This window comes from Telmatherina bonti, assembly GCF_933228915.1.
Source record: "Telmatherina bonti genome assembly, chromosome: 6".
Taxonomy (NCBI): domain Eukaryota; kingdom Metazoa; phylum Chordata; class Actinopteri; order Atheriniformes; family Telmatherinidae; genus Telmatherina; species Telmatherina bonti.
In genome coordinates, this window is record NC_136624.1 from 42370756 (window position 1) to 42387602 (window position 16847).

A 16847-nucleotide genomic window follows, 5' to 3' on the forward strand; every position below is an offset into this window, starting at 1 on the left:
GTACTGGTGGTGGTGGTACTGGTGGTGGTGGTGGTGGTGGTACTGGTGGTGGTGGTGGTACTGGTGGTGGTACTGGTGGTGGTGGTGGTACTGGTGGTGCTGGTGGTGGTGGTGGTGGTACTGGTGGTGGTGGTGGTACTGGTGGTGGTACTGGTGGTGGTACTGGTGGTGGTGGTGGTACTGGTGGTGGTACTGGTGGTGCTGGTGGTGCTGGTGGTACTGGTGGTGCTGGTAGTGGTGGTGGTACTGGTGGTGCTGGTGCTGGTGGTGGTGGTACTGGTGGTGCTGGTGGTGGTGGTGGTACTGGTGGTGCTGGTGCTGGTGGTGGTGGTACTGGTGGTGCTGGTGGTGGTGGTGGTACTGGTGGTGCTGGTAGTGGTGGTGGTACTGGTGGTGCTGGTGCTGGTGGTGGTACTGGTGGTGCTGGTAGTGGTGGTGGTACTGGTGGTGCTGGTGGTGGTGGTGGTACTGGTGGTGCTGGTAGTGGTGGTGGTACTGGTGGTGCTGGTGCTGGTGGTGGTGGTACTGGTGGTGCTGGTGGTGGTGGTGGTACTGGTGGTGCTGGTAGTGGTGGTGGTACTGGTGGTGCTGGTGCTGGTGGTGGTACTGGTGGTGCTGGTGCTGGTGGTGCATGTGGTACTGGTGGTGGTGGTGGTGGTGCTGGTGGTGGTGGTACTGGTGGTGGTGGTGGTACTGGTGGTGGTGGTACTGGTGGTGGTGATGGTGGTACTGCTGGTACTGGTGGTGGTGGTACTGGTGGTGGTGGTGGTGGTGGTACTGGTGGTGCTGGTGGTGGTGGTACTGGTGGTGGTGGTGGTGGTGGTGGTGGTGGTGGTGGTACTGGTGGTGGTGGTGGTACTGGTGGTGGTGGTACTGGTGGTGCTGGTGGTGGTGGTGGTACTGGTGGTACTGGTGGTACTGGTGGTGGTGGTACTGGTGGTGGTGGTACTGGTGGTGGTGGTGGTACTGGTGGTACTGGTGGTACTGGTGGTGGTGGTACTGGTGGTGGTGGTACTGGTGGTACTGGTGGTGGTGGTGGTGGTGGTACTGGTGGTACTGGTGGTACTGGTGGTGGTGGTACTGGTGGTGGTGGTGGTACTGGTGGTACTGGTGGTACTGGTGGTACTGGTGGTGGTGGTGGTGGTGGTACTGGTGGTGGTGGTACTGGTGGTGGTGGTGGTGGTGGTGGTGGTGCCAACAAACTGAAGAGTTTTCTTCAGTTTTTCTTTCCGATCTGCTCACAAAACGAACAAGGAGGGGGAGGAGGAGGAGGAGGAGGAGGAGGAGGAGGGGGAGGAGATGGAGGAGGTGGAGGAGGAGGAGGGGGAGGAGGAGGAGGAGGAGGAGGAGGAGGAGGAGCGGGGGAGACCCGTGTAATGAACTGGGTTCCAGTCGCAGCTAACAGGTGAGACCTCAGAAGTCTCTCTGAGGGAAAATGTTTGTCCTGCAACATGAAAAGAAGCCAGAAGAGTCTTCATCATGGCCGTTAAAGAGCACAAAGATGCAAAGTGGAGACACGCTCTGATTGGAGGAGGTTTCCTTTTCATCTCAAACACAAACCGTCTTCATGAATGAGAAGGTTATCACGCTGAAGATGGCGCCCGTCAACTCTGGAAAAACTGAAGTAAAGTCTCCAGTTCTTCATCCAACAAAGTCTCTCTGTGATCCGTTAATCCCTCGCCAAGGACTTCCTCCTGGCTCCCGCCATCAGAACGGCCCCTCTCCTCTATAATCACTGTGTGATTTAACACGCCACCACCAGCGCACGCCGATGCAATCAGAGGTCTGATGGTATCGCTCTTAGCTCCATGTGAAGGTCAGAAATCAGGGCGCAATTAGCCCACCTCTATTTCTGCAGAAATGTAGATATGCGGCTCCCACTGCGTGCAAACACGTGCCGGCTCGGTCCGACAGCTTCTGACCACAGAAACAGCCGGAAGGTTCCATAGATCTCTTCCTGCAAAGACCTGACGGTGTTTCTGTAGGAACATACGTGGAGAGACCCCGTGGTTGCTACAGCAGCCCGGCGGAGCAGTAAAACAAATAAAAATTCCCATTTTTCCACCATCAAACCCTTTTTCTGTCTCTACTCCAGAGAAATGACCACAAACCGCATGAGAAGCATGGAGCGGCGGAACGTACTATATCTTGGGTGGCTTCTTGATGGAACTGGCTCGGCGTGTGTGTGATGTTGTCGGAGTTGGCGGGATACAGCAGCGCCGCTTGGCTCGGTAAGAAGGCAGGCGAGATAAAGAGAAATGATGTGGCTCATCTTCTCTACCTGTATTCTATCAGCTCGCCGCAGACTGCAGGTCCTGGCTGCCGAGATGAAAGACTCTCTGGAGGACAAGAGACGTTCATGAGTCAGGAGGAAAATGGCATCCCGCTTATCAAATGCCTGGAAACATAATCCCCCCCCCCTCCCTCCGCCGCCACCACGCTCCCGGTTCCTGGGTTGGACGTACTTATGAAAGCTCTGTCTCTTCAGATAGCGCTCAGGAGTCAGAAGTCTCTGCACAGCGGCGCCGACGCAGAGCTGGCTGTTCCAGAGCAGATACGCTCCTCGCCAGATCTTCCTGCTGACGTCTAATTGGGGTCATTTAGCGAAACTTTTAGAGATGGGATTAAAGACCAGCGGAGGGCGAGCAGGAAACAAGCCCTCCCAAACTCATCTTTTAAGTGCAGGGTGTTGGATGTTTCCAGCGATGGAGGAGGAGAAGAAGGACAGCAGGAGGACAAAACAAGAAGTTCCCCATGAAAGGCTGAAACACGTCTCATATTCCTTTAATCCCCACAGACATGTCGTTAAACCGAAAGCCAGTTCAGACGCCGTATCACGCACGCCGTCGCTGTTGCTTGTCTTTCAGGACGGCCACAGGGGAAAGGCCGAAACTCGCCACTCGCTTCCTGACCGAACCGCAAATCCTTCTTCTGCCGAGGCCATGTCCTCTCAGAGGAGGAGATGCTTTACACAGCAACGTGCAAAAGATTTCTTTCCATGGCTTATCTGCCCACAGCGGGACTTAAAGCCCCGAGCCGCCAGCCGGACGAACATCGGCGGCACTGCCGATTTCTGCAGCAGGGGGTTAAATAAAGGTCGACCACAGAAACCATCACGGCCTTTTTAACCCATAAAGTCTGAGAAGACCGACCAGCAGAGGGACTGAAGGGAGCATTACCGATCCAAAACGACCTTTCCATACTTCAGCAGACCTTAACGTTTACCTACGGGGGACAGACGGACAACCACCAGCTTCCTAAACCTCATAAATCCCGTTTCATTCATTCCCTTTCTGTCCCAGCGGAGCGGAAAGCAGTTCGGAGATGCAAATACCGGCGTTTCCACCAGCGCTCCTCCTTCTCCTCCTCCAGGACAGAGTCTGCAAGGCGCCGCTGTTCTCTCACCATTTAACGACACCAGGCGACATGGCATGACATGGAAACGGATGTCATGGCGACGGATGCCGTGGCGACGGATGCCGTGGCGACGGATGTCGTGGCAACGGACGTCATGGCGACGGACGTCATGGCGACAGATGTCGTGGCAACAGATGTTGCGGCGACGGATGCCGTGGCGATGGATGCCGTGGCGACGGATGTCGTGGCAACGGACGTCATGGCGACGGACGTCATGGCGACAGATGTCATGGCGACAGATGTCGTGGCAACAGATGTTGCGGCGACGGATGCCGTGGCAACGGATGCCGTGGCGACGGATGTCATGGCGATGGATGTCATGGCGACGGATGTCGTGGCAACGGATGCCATGGCGATGGATGTCATGGCGACGGATGTCGTGGCAACGGATGCCATGGCGATGGATGTCAGGCGGCCAGACAAACAAGTGGGACTGACCGAAGGCAGGATGAGGAGAAGATTCCTCTGGCTAGCAGGTTTTATCGTCTTCCAGGTCTCCTGGTGGAGCTGAAGATGCGTTACGCAACTTTGCGTCTACAACATTTTATCAGACACTCAGAGTTTCATTTGCAAATTTCAATCTTTAAAAAGAGTTTAATTAAAATGTCGGAGGATATTCCAGATAAATAAAAGTTTTACAGTAGTAGCTGGTCAGTGGTCTCAAGTTCCTCATGACTCGATCCGAGTGCTTCAGTACGATTTTATTCTCACTTCATGGCTACGTGACACTTTATCCTCCTTTCAGCATCATCTCCACTCTCTTGTTTCCGTAGAACCAGAACTGAACCCGACACGTCTCGCTGGAGCGACTGGGTGCTAGCTGCAGGTAGGAAGCTCCTCCAACCTGGACCGGAACATGTTTGTAGTGTTTTACGCAGGAAGTCTCGTCCAGGTCTCGTCTGTCCTCGTGTCCATAAGGACCAGAATGTTTCCCAACGTTGCCTTCAGGCCCGATGAGGAAATCTCACGCTCGGTAACGGTAGCTGCAAGGCTAGCTGCTAGCTTCCTGCTAGCTGCGTCTTACCGTTTGCTGACCGCTCCGTTGTCCTGAAGCGTCCGGGTGACAAGAACGACTTCAATCTTCCAGCTCTGATAAAATATTGGTGGTTGTGCTGCAGCTACACCTCGATGGAGGGAATGAAAACAACAAACGGCTCCTTCCAGAAGTTCTAAACGCACCTTTTCCAGGTTCAGACAGCAGCAACGCTGCCTGAATTTACACATATCCTCTGACATCCTGGACCAGTGCTTCTCAGACCTGGTCTTCAGGGACCCTTCCCTGCATGTTTCAGAGGTAACCCTGCTCCAACACACCTGAATCAGATGAAAGGCTTGTTTGCAGCTTGACGAGCAGTTTATCGCATCAGAATCAGGTGAGTTGGAGCTGGGAGGAACTGAACCATGTGGGGCAGGGCCTCCGAGGACCAGGGCTGAAAAACTCCGTCATAGATCAGGTCTGGTCCTGGAGATCCACTATCCTATGGGTTTTAGATGCTTCCCTGCTCCAGCACACACTCGTCAGCAGGCCTCCCCCCCTGGATGACGTGCTGATGCATCGTAAACCTGCAGGATGGTAGGTCTCCAGGACCGGACCTGGGGAGCCCTGATATTCCCAAACAATCCTTCAACTTTCCTCTTGAGTCCAACACTGTTTATTTTCCTCCCAGATGTTTGTTCTCAGTTTGAAATTCTTCTTCTAGTCCGTTATAATCAGTCCCAACATGGCCTCTGCAGCTCTGTGACACTTCACCACCGTCTTCTTTGGTTTATTCTTGCTTCCAGTGAATGTGTGACCCCGTCTGCCGGGGTGAAAGGCTTCCTGCATCTACATCCACGCAGGCTCGTTGTCAGCGTGTTTGGAATAATTGCCCGAAGTAATGAAGAAGCATCATACGGCGTCGGCCTGGTCCTCACCGTGTTTATTAAGACTGACATGAATCTCAGAAGCAGAATCTGGGAAGGACAACGGCGCTAACCCGTCTAATCAGCCCAGATTGGTGTTAATGACTTACAGCTGCCTGGAAACTCTTTTAAAACAATGCAGGAGCAGAGCAAGTGTTCTCCTCCTCCGCTGCAGAGTCTGCACCTGCAGCTTCTTCCCTCGTTCCTCCAGGGAGACAACGGCAGTCCAGTAACCCCCCCTTACAGCTCCGGACCATCCAAGGCTCCTCCCTTCTCTCATCTCCAGCACATTCATTTTGCTGCAAAGTGACAGTTTCAGGTTAAACACACTGTGGTGTCAGAATTAAAAGCTTCCTCCCACTTTGTGTCCTGCTGTTTAGCAAACAGACCTCCAATAAGGCGAGCTGATGCACATTAATCATGGCAGGAGGAGCTAAACTGGTCCCTGTGAGCGTCCAGGAGAGGGGGGGGGGGGGGGGGGTTTGTTACCAAACAGCAAAGACTCAGAGAAACTGGATGTAGAGTTGCTCCAATGCAGCACATAAGCTGCATCAAACCGGTAACAGATACACTTGGACATGACGTGTGTGTGTGTGTGTGTGTGTGTGTGTGTGTGTGTGTGCCGCATCACCCCCAAGACACGTGTGTGTGCAGCAAAGCGGAGGACAAAGCATAAGTTATCAGTCTGGATACATCAGACCATATAAACTCATTTGCAAACAGGCAGAAACCTTGAGCCCCTCCAGGCAAAGCCCCCCCCCCCCACCCCCCCCCCACCCAGACCGTCTTCAGCTTCTCAAACAAACAAATAACCTCTGGAATAATGCAATGGTTACGCCTGCAGCAGGGAAACACTCCAGCAGCTGTTGCAGGGAGAACAATAGATAAATATTGAGCAGTAAAAGCAGTGTGTGTGTGTGTGTGTGTGTGTGTTTTGGGGAGGGGGGGTATTTGAGGGGGGGGGGGGGGGTATTTGGGGGGGGGGGGGGGGGGGTACCTCTGACACTTTCACGTGGAAAAAACAAGGAAATACGAGACTAAGTCCATATTTTAATCTAATAAAGCAGGAATAAATTGTTTCAGGATGTGGACGTAACAGGAGCAGAGGAACACACACACCAAGCAGAGGAACACACACACCAAGCAGAGGAACACACACACCAAGCAGAGGAACACACACACCAAGCAGAGGAACACACACGCAGCATCAGGCTGGGACCAGAAAACACCCCGTCCAGAGAAGGCAGCAGCAGACTCACCTTTCAGGATGCTCTGGCCGTGCAGTACATCCCTCGGGACGATCACCGTGTAGAAGTTCTGGGAGAATCCTGGTCTGCAAGCAGCTCTCGGGGTCTGGCCTGCCTTTCCCGCCTTCGGAGAGAAAACAGGAGTCGGTTAGAACTGGGAACTCTGGGAACGGACTGGAGCTAATCCTGCAGCATCTCCAGCCTCCTGGACCACAGTCTGCTTCTGTCTGAGAGTTCAGACCAGGAGCACCGAGGACTCCTGCTCCCAGTCGCTGTCAGGGCTCACCAAGGAGGAAGCAAGTCATCCTCATCCTCATCATCATCCTCCTGGCTGTGGTGGTTTCTTCAGGGATAATGAGAGGATAAGGAACCAGGATGCAGCAGCTTTAACTTTCTCTCAGAAACACGCAGAGATGCTGCTGGCGGCGCGTGAACGTGGACCGGAACCCTGGCGGGGATCCACCTGCTGCCCAGCAGCATCCAACACCACAAACACCTTCACCTGAGCTGCAGAACAAACATTCAGAAGCTTCTGCTGACATTTGATCTGCGCAAAGTTCCTCCGCTGCAGCCGTCCTGTGCGCAGCTTCATCCTCCTCATCCTCAGGCCAGAGGAAGAGGAGGGTGAAGCTGCGACTTCCACCAAACTGATCAACAACAAAGTAAGCTCCGTTTCACCAATCAGGTCGCAGGAGGGGGGCAGAACCAGGCGAAGTGGACCGTCCACTTCCCAGCGCGCGCTGCGGAGCCGCGAGCCGAACACGCAAGAAGAGGAGAAGTGGACTTACCGAGGAAACCCCCAGAAGCAAGCTGCAAGCCAGGACAACGCAGCCCGCGTCCATGTCTGCGCGAGGCGGCGTGGAGAGGAGGAGAGGCAAAGCGGAGCCTTCTGCGTCGGAGAACCTCCGCAGCTCCCGGATTCCTGCGGTTCTGGTGCGGTTCTGATGGGTTCTGCTGCGGTTCTGGTGCGGTTCTGATGCGTTCTGCTGCGGTTCTGATGGGTTCTGCTGCGGTTCTGATGGGTTCTGCTGCGGTTCTGATGCGTTCTGCTGCGGTTCTGATGCGTTCTGCTGCGGTTCAGCAACGCTGCGTCGCTGCGTGTCTGGCGCAAAAGTACGGCTGAGGCAGGAGATGCTGAGCTCGGTCCAGAGGAAGCCGGTGCTCATTGGACGACAGCCTCCCTCCAACCCCTCCCTCCGTCCCTCCTCCCCCCGCCCCACGACGGAACGCGCGCGCGCGCGCCCCGTCTGCGCTCCCCGCGTGAGATGAAGCCTCTTCTGGGATTTATTGGAAGAAAAGTGCATTTTCCAGGCTATTTAGATTCATATTTGGACTTGAGATGGAGCAGAGCTGCTTGTGGCGGTGTGAGTGACAAGCAGCCATCCGAGCCTTCCATGTGTCCATCAGCTAAGTGGAGTTATTTCACACCCCAGTTACCCCTCTGCCCCGACGCAGGGCAGGAGGAAAGCAGGAGCAGAGTTATTAACTTTTTATTAAAGCTGATACGAGTCTGGCAGATAAGACTTCGGTTGGGAATGAAGGCTAAAATAAAAGAAAGCAGCTTTATGTGTGTCTGATCAGCAGGTTGGTTTGTTTACTTGTGTCTCATCAGACTTCATGTCATTTTAAGAAAACATGTTTAAAATATTTTATTTGTGATTTCTATTCTTCACAAATCAGAGTCATTTTCAGTCTTCCAGGTTTTTAGTTTTTTCCATCTGAAATGAAAGATTTAAGGCAGCCAGAGGTGTATAAAGCAGAAGTAAAAATAAAGTAGAAGTCCAGTCATGTATTTGGATCTATAAGCATGTAGAACCAACAGGCTCGTCTACCTGCAGTGGAGCTAAGCTAACCAATTTCACCTGGTTTAGTGATGGTTGGAAAGAGTTGCTGGACAGGACTTCTACTTTCTACACCTCTGCAAACAGCAGAAAAAGATGCACCAGCCTGCAGCAGGTTAGCAGAGGATTCTGCGTTACTATACGGCATAAAACTGATGCAAAGGACACATTTGTTGTCTAATCGATCTTCTCACCATGTAGATTTTCAGAAACAGGTCTGAAACACAGTAAACGTAATGGCTCACCTCACAGGAAACCAAGCAGCATGTGTCTCAGAAATGCACATTTCTAAAGTACGCCGTTGCACCAGCGGTGGCTTCACTCATAAATCCATGGATTTGGATGCTTTATAGACACCAGCTGGGTGAAAAAGACTCTAAATCAAATTAAAACATGAATGCATCGACGCCAAAACACATAATACTGTCATTTCCCTAAAAAGTGCAGGGTTAGCCTCTTGGGGTCACCTGACAACTCTTAGCTTCTGTTTATTTCTACTGTAAACATGTTTATTTCTGCTGTAAACATGTTTATTTCTGCTGTGAAGTTGGTCTTTTTAACATGGGAGTCTATGAGGATTTGCTCTGTTTTGCAGCCCCTAGTGGATGAAGGGGGAACTGCCGTTTTATGCACTTCCACATAGGCTTCACTTTAACCGCCGCAGGCTCCGTCCATATTTCATATCCAGACTATGGTCATGAACCAGCCTCACACGTAGAGATTAACAATTTGTTGGCTCTTCCTTTTATACCCAGTCTTGACACCCTCTCCTGTCCAAACTTATCTATTGATTAAAGTTTTCCTTTACCTTCAGTTTCTGTCCTAATGTTTTGGGTGCTGCCGTGAAATTTAGAGATACATATTTTAGAGATGGAGAAATTGTATGGATTAAATCAAAGTTTTGGCAAATAATAACATTGGAAAGTGTGTGTGTGTGTGTGTGTGTGTGTGTGTGTGTGTGTGTGTGTGTGTGTGTGTGTGTGTGTGTGTGTGTGTGTGTGTGTATTTAATGGCTACTTCCTGCAGCTTTAAAGCTCATCACTTTAATAACTAAACAATACCAAAGCCAGAAGACACTTTTTGATCCATCTGAGCAGATACTTTGACATATTGTTGAAATGTTGGCAGAAATATTTGTGGTGTTAGACGTCTGCTCCTTTAACTGCTTTCACCAGTAATAATGATAATAATGTTGACATTTGCGAAGCCTCAGATCAGAGCTTCCATTTCCATATCTGAGAGGTTGTGACAGTATAATCCTATCAAAAGGAAAGTGACAGAGTCAGTCAGCACAGCGTCTGCTGCTGCCACCAACGTCCACTTCACTCGTTTCTTTTCAGCAGCAACTCCTTGTCTCCAAACATTTCCTGCTCCTCTGCTTCTTTTAAACCGTATCTTCAAACCAAACTGCTCAGGGGATCATTAGGAAGCACTGCAAGTCAAACGGACTAAAGCTCGGTGGGTGTCTGTGTGTCCAGAGGGTGGGATTTGTTTTTAAGGTCAGAGATGTGAGAAACACACTCGGCTCTTCGCTGCCCGGGACAACGTGCTTCAGTTTTATACACACTGAAGCTGCAGCATGACAACTCTTTGAACTCACACACTGATTTAATGCATGTGACGTTTCCTCACACGACGCCAGCTGCTAAAGGGAAGAAGGTTAAAAAGTGTTTTAAAAAGTTGGATTTCCTAAAGGGAAACATACTTTTCAGTTACTCTCACATGATTTTACTATAAATGCAGTAAACAAAGTAAAGAGATTTTATCCTGCTGGAAGGCTCTCGTCACCTTATCGTGGTGGAGAGGTTTGTGCGTCCCAAAGATCCTAGCAGCTATGTTGTTGGGGGCTTTATGCCCTGGTAGGGTCACCCATGGCAAACAGGTGTCTAGTGGAGGGACCAGACCAAGCACGGCTCAAAGACACCTATGATGACTACAACCATGGGCGGAAACGCTCCCTTGCCTGGACGCGGGTTACCGGGACCCCCCTCTGGAGCCAGGCCTGGGGGTGGGGTACGAGAGCGAGCGTCTGGTGGCCTGCGGGAGGAGCCGTAGGGGTCGGGTGCAGTGTGAGCTGGGCGGCAGCAAGGGGCGGGGACCCTGGCAATCCGATCCCCAGCTGCAGAAGCTGGCTCTAGGGACGTGGAACGTCACCTCTCTGGTGGGGAAGGAGCCTGAGCTTGTGCGTGAGGTTGAGCGGTTCCGACTAGATATAGTTGGACTCACCTCGACGCATGGCTTGGGCTCTGGAACCAGAACTCTCGAGAGGGGCTGGACCTTCTTCCACTCTGGAGTTGCTCATGGTGAGAGGCGCCGAGCAGGTGTGGGCATTCTCATCAGCCCCCAGCTTGGTGCCTGCACGTTGGGGTTTACCCCGGTGGATGAAAGGGTAGTTTCCCTCCGCCTCCGGGTGGGGGGACGGGTCCTGACTGTTGTCTGTGCTTATGCACCGAACAGCAGTTCAGAGTACCCACCCTTTCTGGAGTCCTTGGAGGGAGTGCTGGAGGGTGCTCCTTCTGGGGACTCCATTGTTCTGCTGGGGGACTTCAATGCTCACGTGGGCAATGACAGTGAGACCTGGAGGGGAGTGATTGGGAGGCATGGTCCCCCCCCCTCTGAACCCAAATGGATTGTCCATAACAAACACCATGTTCCAACATAAGAGTGTCCATATGTACACCTGGCATCAGGATTCCCTGGGCCGCAGTTCAATGATCGACTTTGTAGTCGTATCGTCGGACCTGCGGCCACATGCCTTGGACACTCGGGTGAAGAAGGGGGCGGAGCTTCAACTGATCACCACCTGGTGGTGAGTTGGCTCAGATGGTGGGGGAGGAAGCCGGTCAGATCTGGCAGGCCCAAACGTGTTGTGAGGGTCTGCTGGGAACGTCTGGCTGAGTCCCCCGTCAGAGCGAGCTTCAACTCCCACCTTCAGCAGAGCTTCAAACATGTCCCGAGTGAGGCGGGGGACATTGAGTCCGAATGGGCTGTGTTCCGTGCCTCTATTACTGAGGCGGCCAGCCGGAGCTGTGGCTGTAAGGTCGCTGGTGCCTGTCGTGGCGGTAATCCCAGGACTCGTTGGTGGACACCAGCAGTGAGGGACGCCGTCAAGCTGAAGAAGGAGTCCTATCGGGCCTTCTTGGCCTGTGGGACTCTGGAGGCAGCTGATGGGTACCGACAGGCTAAGCGGCATGCGGCTTCGGCTGTTGCCGAGGCAAAAACTCGTGCATGGGAGGAGTTTGGCGAGGCCATGGAGAAAGACTTCCGGACGGCTTCGAGGAGATTCTGGTCCACCATCCGGCGGCTCAGGGGGGGGGAAGCAGTGCTCCATCAATACTGTGTACAGTGGAGATTGGGAGCTGCTGACCTCAACTCGGGACGTTGTGGGTCGGTGGAAGGAATACTTCGAAGACTTCCTCAATCCTACCAACACGTCTTCCGATGAGGAAGCAGAGCTGGTGGACTCAGGGGTGGACTCTCCTATCTCTGGGGCTGAAGTCGCTGAGGTGGTTAAAAAGCTCCTTGGCGGCAAGGCCCCGGGGGTGGATGAGATCCGCCCGGAGTTCCTTAAGGCTCTGGATGCTGTGGGGCTGTCCTGGCTGACACGCCTCTGCAGCATTGCGTGGACATCGGGGACAGTACCGCTGGACTGGCAGACTGGGGTGGTGGTCCCTCTTTTTAAGAAGGGGGACCGGAGGGTGTGTTCCAATTACAGGGGAATCACACTCCTCAGCCTCCCTGGTAAGGTCTATTCAGGGGTCCTGGAGAGGAGGGTCCGCCGGATAGTCGAATCCCGGATTGAGGAGGAGCAGTGTGGTTTTCGTCCTGGTCGTGGAACAGTGGACCAGCTCTATACCCTCTTTGGGGTCCTGGAGGGGGCATGGGAGTTTGCCCAACCAGTCTACATGTGCTTTGTGGACCTGGAGAAGGCGTTCGACCGTGTCCCCCGGGGGCTCCTGTGGGGGGTACTCCAGGAGTATGGGGTACTGGACCCCCTTGTACGAGCTGTCCGGTCCCTGTACGACAGGTGTCAGAGCTTGGTCCACATTGCTGGCAGTAAGTCGGATTCGTTTCCAGTGAGGGTTGGACTCCACCAAGGCTGCCCTTTATCACCGATTCTGTTCATAACTTATATGGACAGAATTTCTAGGCGCAGCCGAGGTGTTGAGGGGATCCGGCTTGGTGGCCTCAGGATTGGGTCCCTGCTTTTTGCAGATGACGTGGTCCTGTTGGCTTCATCTGGTCGTGATCTCCAGCTCTCGCTTGAGCAATATGCATATAGAAGTTTGTGCTTACTTATCATGCTGTTCTCCTTCAGGAACCGCATCTTCTTCTGCAGTCAGAGACGTCTTCCTCTGTAAAAATCACTGTCCCTCCGTGTAAACGACTCCACCACCTCCTTGGGTGTATTTCCCCTATTTGGCGTGTTTTGCAAAAGTTCATACGGAGAAAAAGCGGACAAAAAAGGCTTCCTCTGCTTTTACGCACAGATGCACACAAGTACGCACGTTGTCACAAATGTTTACGCACGGACCCCCTGAAAACATTTTACATCCCACACACAGAAGATGCACATCGCCGTGACGGGAATTTTATTGGCTTTATGGCAGTGGGGTCAGAACTGGCGTCAGAGCTGGTGGGCGAGGTCTGGAAGCGGAAACATATGTGATTGTCAGACCACCTAGGTTGGCACTCATTGGTCATTATTGGCTAAGGAAGAACCATGGATCAATCCAGTTGGTCAAAAATGGGATCAATTAGAAGGAGAGAGCCTACCGGTGCGTCACGCGCAGTTTTATTGAAATAGGAAACGTATAAGATATTGTTCGAGTGTGATATAAAAAGAAAAACGGAAAACGGCCTGCGGGCGGGCCGCCGACGGTTAAGGGGTTAAAAAGAAAAAAAGAAGTCTCCAAGGTTTGCTGTCTTGTTTTGTGCTCATATTAATCTCATATTAATCCCTTTTTAAACGTTTACTTATCTGATCTGCTGGTTGCATCAGATCATTAGTGGTGGTTTATGTTTTACTTTCTATACATTAACACCAGTCTCTGATGCCGTGTGTGTGTGTGTGTGTGTGTGTGTGTGTGTGTGTGTGTGTGTGTGTGTGTTGGGGGGGTGATAATGAGGCCAGCCTGCGGCTCTATGTGGGCTTCGACCAGGACTGCTAAGGGGGATATCCCAGCTTTTTGAAGTGTGGTTGTGTGAAGTCAGTGTGTCTGACAGCAGCCAGAGCAACCTCACACTGGAGATGTAGGGAAGAAGTATGCAGGTTTGAGCCGAGTTAACGGCAGAAAATCTCCTGTTTACTTTCTAAAAACAACAGAAAATGAATCAGCCGTTAAAAAGAAAAGCTGCATCAGACAGACTGATGTTCCAGCATGGACGCTGAGCAAGTTCACAATCCTGATGAACGACTTCAAAGTTTACTTCCCGCAAATTCAAACTAAAAGTTGATGTTCGGAGTCAGTCTGAAATGAGTTTAAATCAGTTTATTTTTTCTGAGGTTAGAAGTGAAAGACTGAGCGTTAAATGGAAATGTTTCGTCTTGCAATTAAATCAGTTCTACCAACCTAGGGCTAGCCTTTACAATAGCCTCAGGCCAGCTGAATAAAACGGTCTACAGCTGCAAATAACTTACAATTTATTTTATAAATATCTACTCGAGGAAATTAGTCGTTTTCAAGAACCACAATTTTATTTCTAATTTAGGTTTAAAAAGATAACAGGAAGAGGATGCATTTTCCTCTATGTGGCATAATGTCCTCCAGCCAGAATGTCTGATAGTTATAATAAGTGATAGTTATAATGTCCTCTAGCCACAACATCTGCTAGTTATCGTGTCTGCTAGTTTTAATGCCTGATAGTTATAACGTCTGCTAGCCATAACATCTGCTAGTTATAACGTCTGCTAGTTATAACGTCTGCTAGTTATAACGTCTGCTAGTTTTAATGCCTGATAGTTATAACGTCTGCTAGCCATAACATCTGCTAGTTATAACGTCTGCTAGTTATAACGTCTGCTAGTTTTAATGCCTGATAGTTATAACGTCTGCTAGCCATAACATCTGCTAGTTATCGTGTCTGCTAGTTTTAATGCCTGATAGTTATAACGTCTGCTAGCCATAACATCTGCTAGTTATAACGTCTGCTAGTTATAACGTCTGCTAGTTATAACGTCTGCTAGTTTTAATGCCTGATAGTTATAACGTCTGCTAGCCATAACATCTGCTAGTTATAACGTCTGCTAGTTATAACGTCTGCTAGTTATAACGTCTGCTAGTTTTAATGTCTGCTAGTTTTAATGTCTGCTAGTTATAGCTTCTGATAGTTATAACGTCTGCTAGTTATAGCTTCTGATAGTTATAACGTCTGATAGTTTTAATGTCTGCTAGCCATAATGTCTGCTAGTTATAACGTTTGCTAGGTATAATGTCTGCTAGTTATAACGTTTGCTAGTTTTGATGTCTGCTAGTTATAATGTTTGCTAGGTATAATGTCTGCTAGTTTTAATGTCTGCTAGTTTTAATGTCTGCTAGTTATAATGTTTGCTAGGTATAATGTCTGCTAGTTTTAATGTCTGCTAGTTTTAATGTCTGCTAGTTATAGCTTCTGATAGTTATAACGTCTGCTAGTTATGTCTTCTAGCCATAACATCTGCTAATTATGTCTGCTAGTTAAAACATCTGCTCGTCTTAACGTCTGCTAGTTACAATGTCTGCTAGTTATAACGTCTGCTAGTTAAAACATCTGCTCGCCTTAACATCTGCTAGTTACAATGTCTGCTAGTTATAACGTCTGCTAGTTAAAACATCTGCTATTTAAAACATGTGCTAGTTATGACGTCTTCTAGCCATAATGTGTGCTAGTTTTAATGTCTCCTAGTTTTAATGTCTGCTAGCCATAACATCTGCTAGTTATAGCTTCTGATATTTATGTCTGCTAGTTAAGTCCTCTAGCCATAACCTCTGATAGTTATGTCTGCTAGTTATGTCTTCTAGCCATAATGTCTGATAGTTAAAACACCTGCTAGTTATAACGTCTGCTAGTTAAAACATCTGCTAGTTATAACTGCTAGTTATAACTGCTATGATTGGTCAGCGGTGCTTCTAGGGTGGGCTTAGTGAAGGGTCAATTTCAAGTTTTTTAATTTGCAAAAGCGTTTCATTTAGTTCAACCTTCCTAGTTAAACAAACACATTTAGTGAACATTTTCTTAACTAGTTTGTGCACAGCACTAAGTAGTTTACTATTGGACACACTCCTCACAAGCGCTTCATACAAAAATCCAGTCAGCTGATGTTCTGTTCTCTGCTCCTCTCAGCAACTGGGATGAAAATGTAAATATCCAAAACGTCGTTATGTGAGATCGGGGAGGTGGGGGGGTACTGGTCTATTAACGTTCACGGCAACGTGTCGATGCTGCAGGGTTCCCTCTTACTCCTCCTGCCCTGGTTTGTTCAGACACAATGAGCCAAATTCAACATGAAACCATGAACTGTGTTTTGAAATCTGCATATTTAGAAGAGTTTAGTTATTTTGTCTTGCATTTATCACCCCGACACAGAATCTGTAAGGGCTCATTGAGAGTTTAATGACCCTGCCAGTGGGAGTACAGCCAACCAGTACAGGATCACATCTGATTCCAACACAATAATTAAGCTGCTGCTTTGCATGAAACAGTTGCTCGGCAGCAACTCAGTCACAGTGCACACACACCAGCCTTCACACCACGTTTCTAGCTTTAGCGCTATGAAACCTGGACGACGTCTATTTAAGCCTGAAAATCAGAAGCTAACTCAGCCGTTCCAACCCAACAGTGTTGGGCTCGATGGAGCAGAGGCACTTTGGATTATTAAATATTAAATGAAGTAACTCTTGCCCTCTTTCTGGCCATGCCAGAGCGAGATTACTTCACAGGAAGTCGACCTTTTTATTTCCAGCTAATCTAAACAGAAATGAGAGGCAGTGAACAGCAGAGCCTTGCTGTAACAAAGTTCTGGCTGAAACAGATGAAGCAAAGCAAAACGTTGAATCCATTTGAGTCTTTGCAGTAGCGGGTGGCCTTTCGGTTGTAAATCTGCCACACTTGGAATTCTCTGGAAAACTGCCACGGATTGCATTTCTGGAAGAAATACAGCCTGAGGAGGAAGAGGGTTAGGATGTACATTTAGCATCTGTCAGCACATCAATAGCTCTTAACCGAATCATGCCGCCGCCCTCGTCCTCGGCAACAAGCTTGCATCAACTGATTGCTTCTGATTCTGCTAAACTGGCTGCAGTAGCTTCCTCATATCTATACAGAGGAATATTTTTACACATTATTCACACTGGAATGACCTCTGATCTATAAAGCTGAAGGGTAAGATGCTTCATTCTGAGTTATTACTGAGCAAACGGTTCTTCATGTGTGTGCAGGTTTCACTGGTGCATTGCAGGTC

The 16847-nt window shown here is 50.1% G+C and overlaps 1 protein-coding gene across 1 annotated transcript in view; it reads right to left on the minus strand.

Annotated features, from left to right (window-relative positions):
* The window catches only part of LOC306757213 (cadherin-4-like), a gene marked incomplete at both ends in the record, with an annotated part of 260899 nt that extends 253167 nt beyond the window's left edge, over positions 1-7732 (minus strand). Inside the window, 2 exons of the mRNA XM_079242178.1 lie at positions 6579-6690; positions 7355-7732. Of these exons, the coding sequence (XP_079098304.1) occupies positions 6579-6690; positions 7355-7732 (490 nt within the window). The remainder of the gene's footprint in view (positions 1-6578; positions 6691-7354) is intronic.
* Between the last annotated feature and the right edge of the window lie 9115 nt (positions 7733-16847).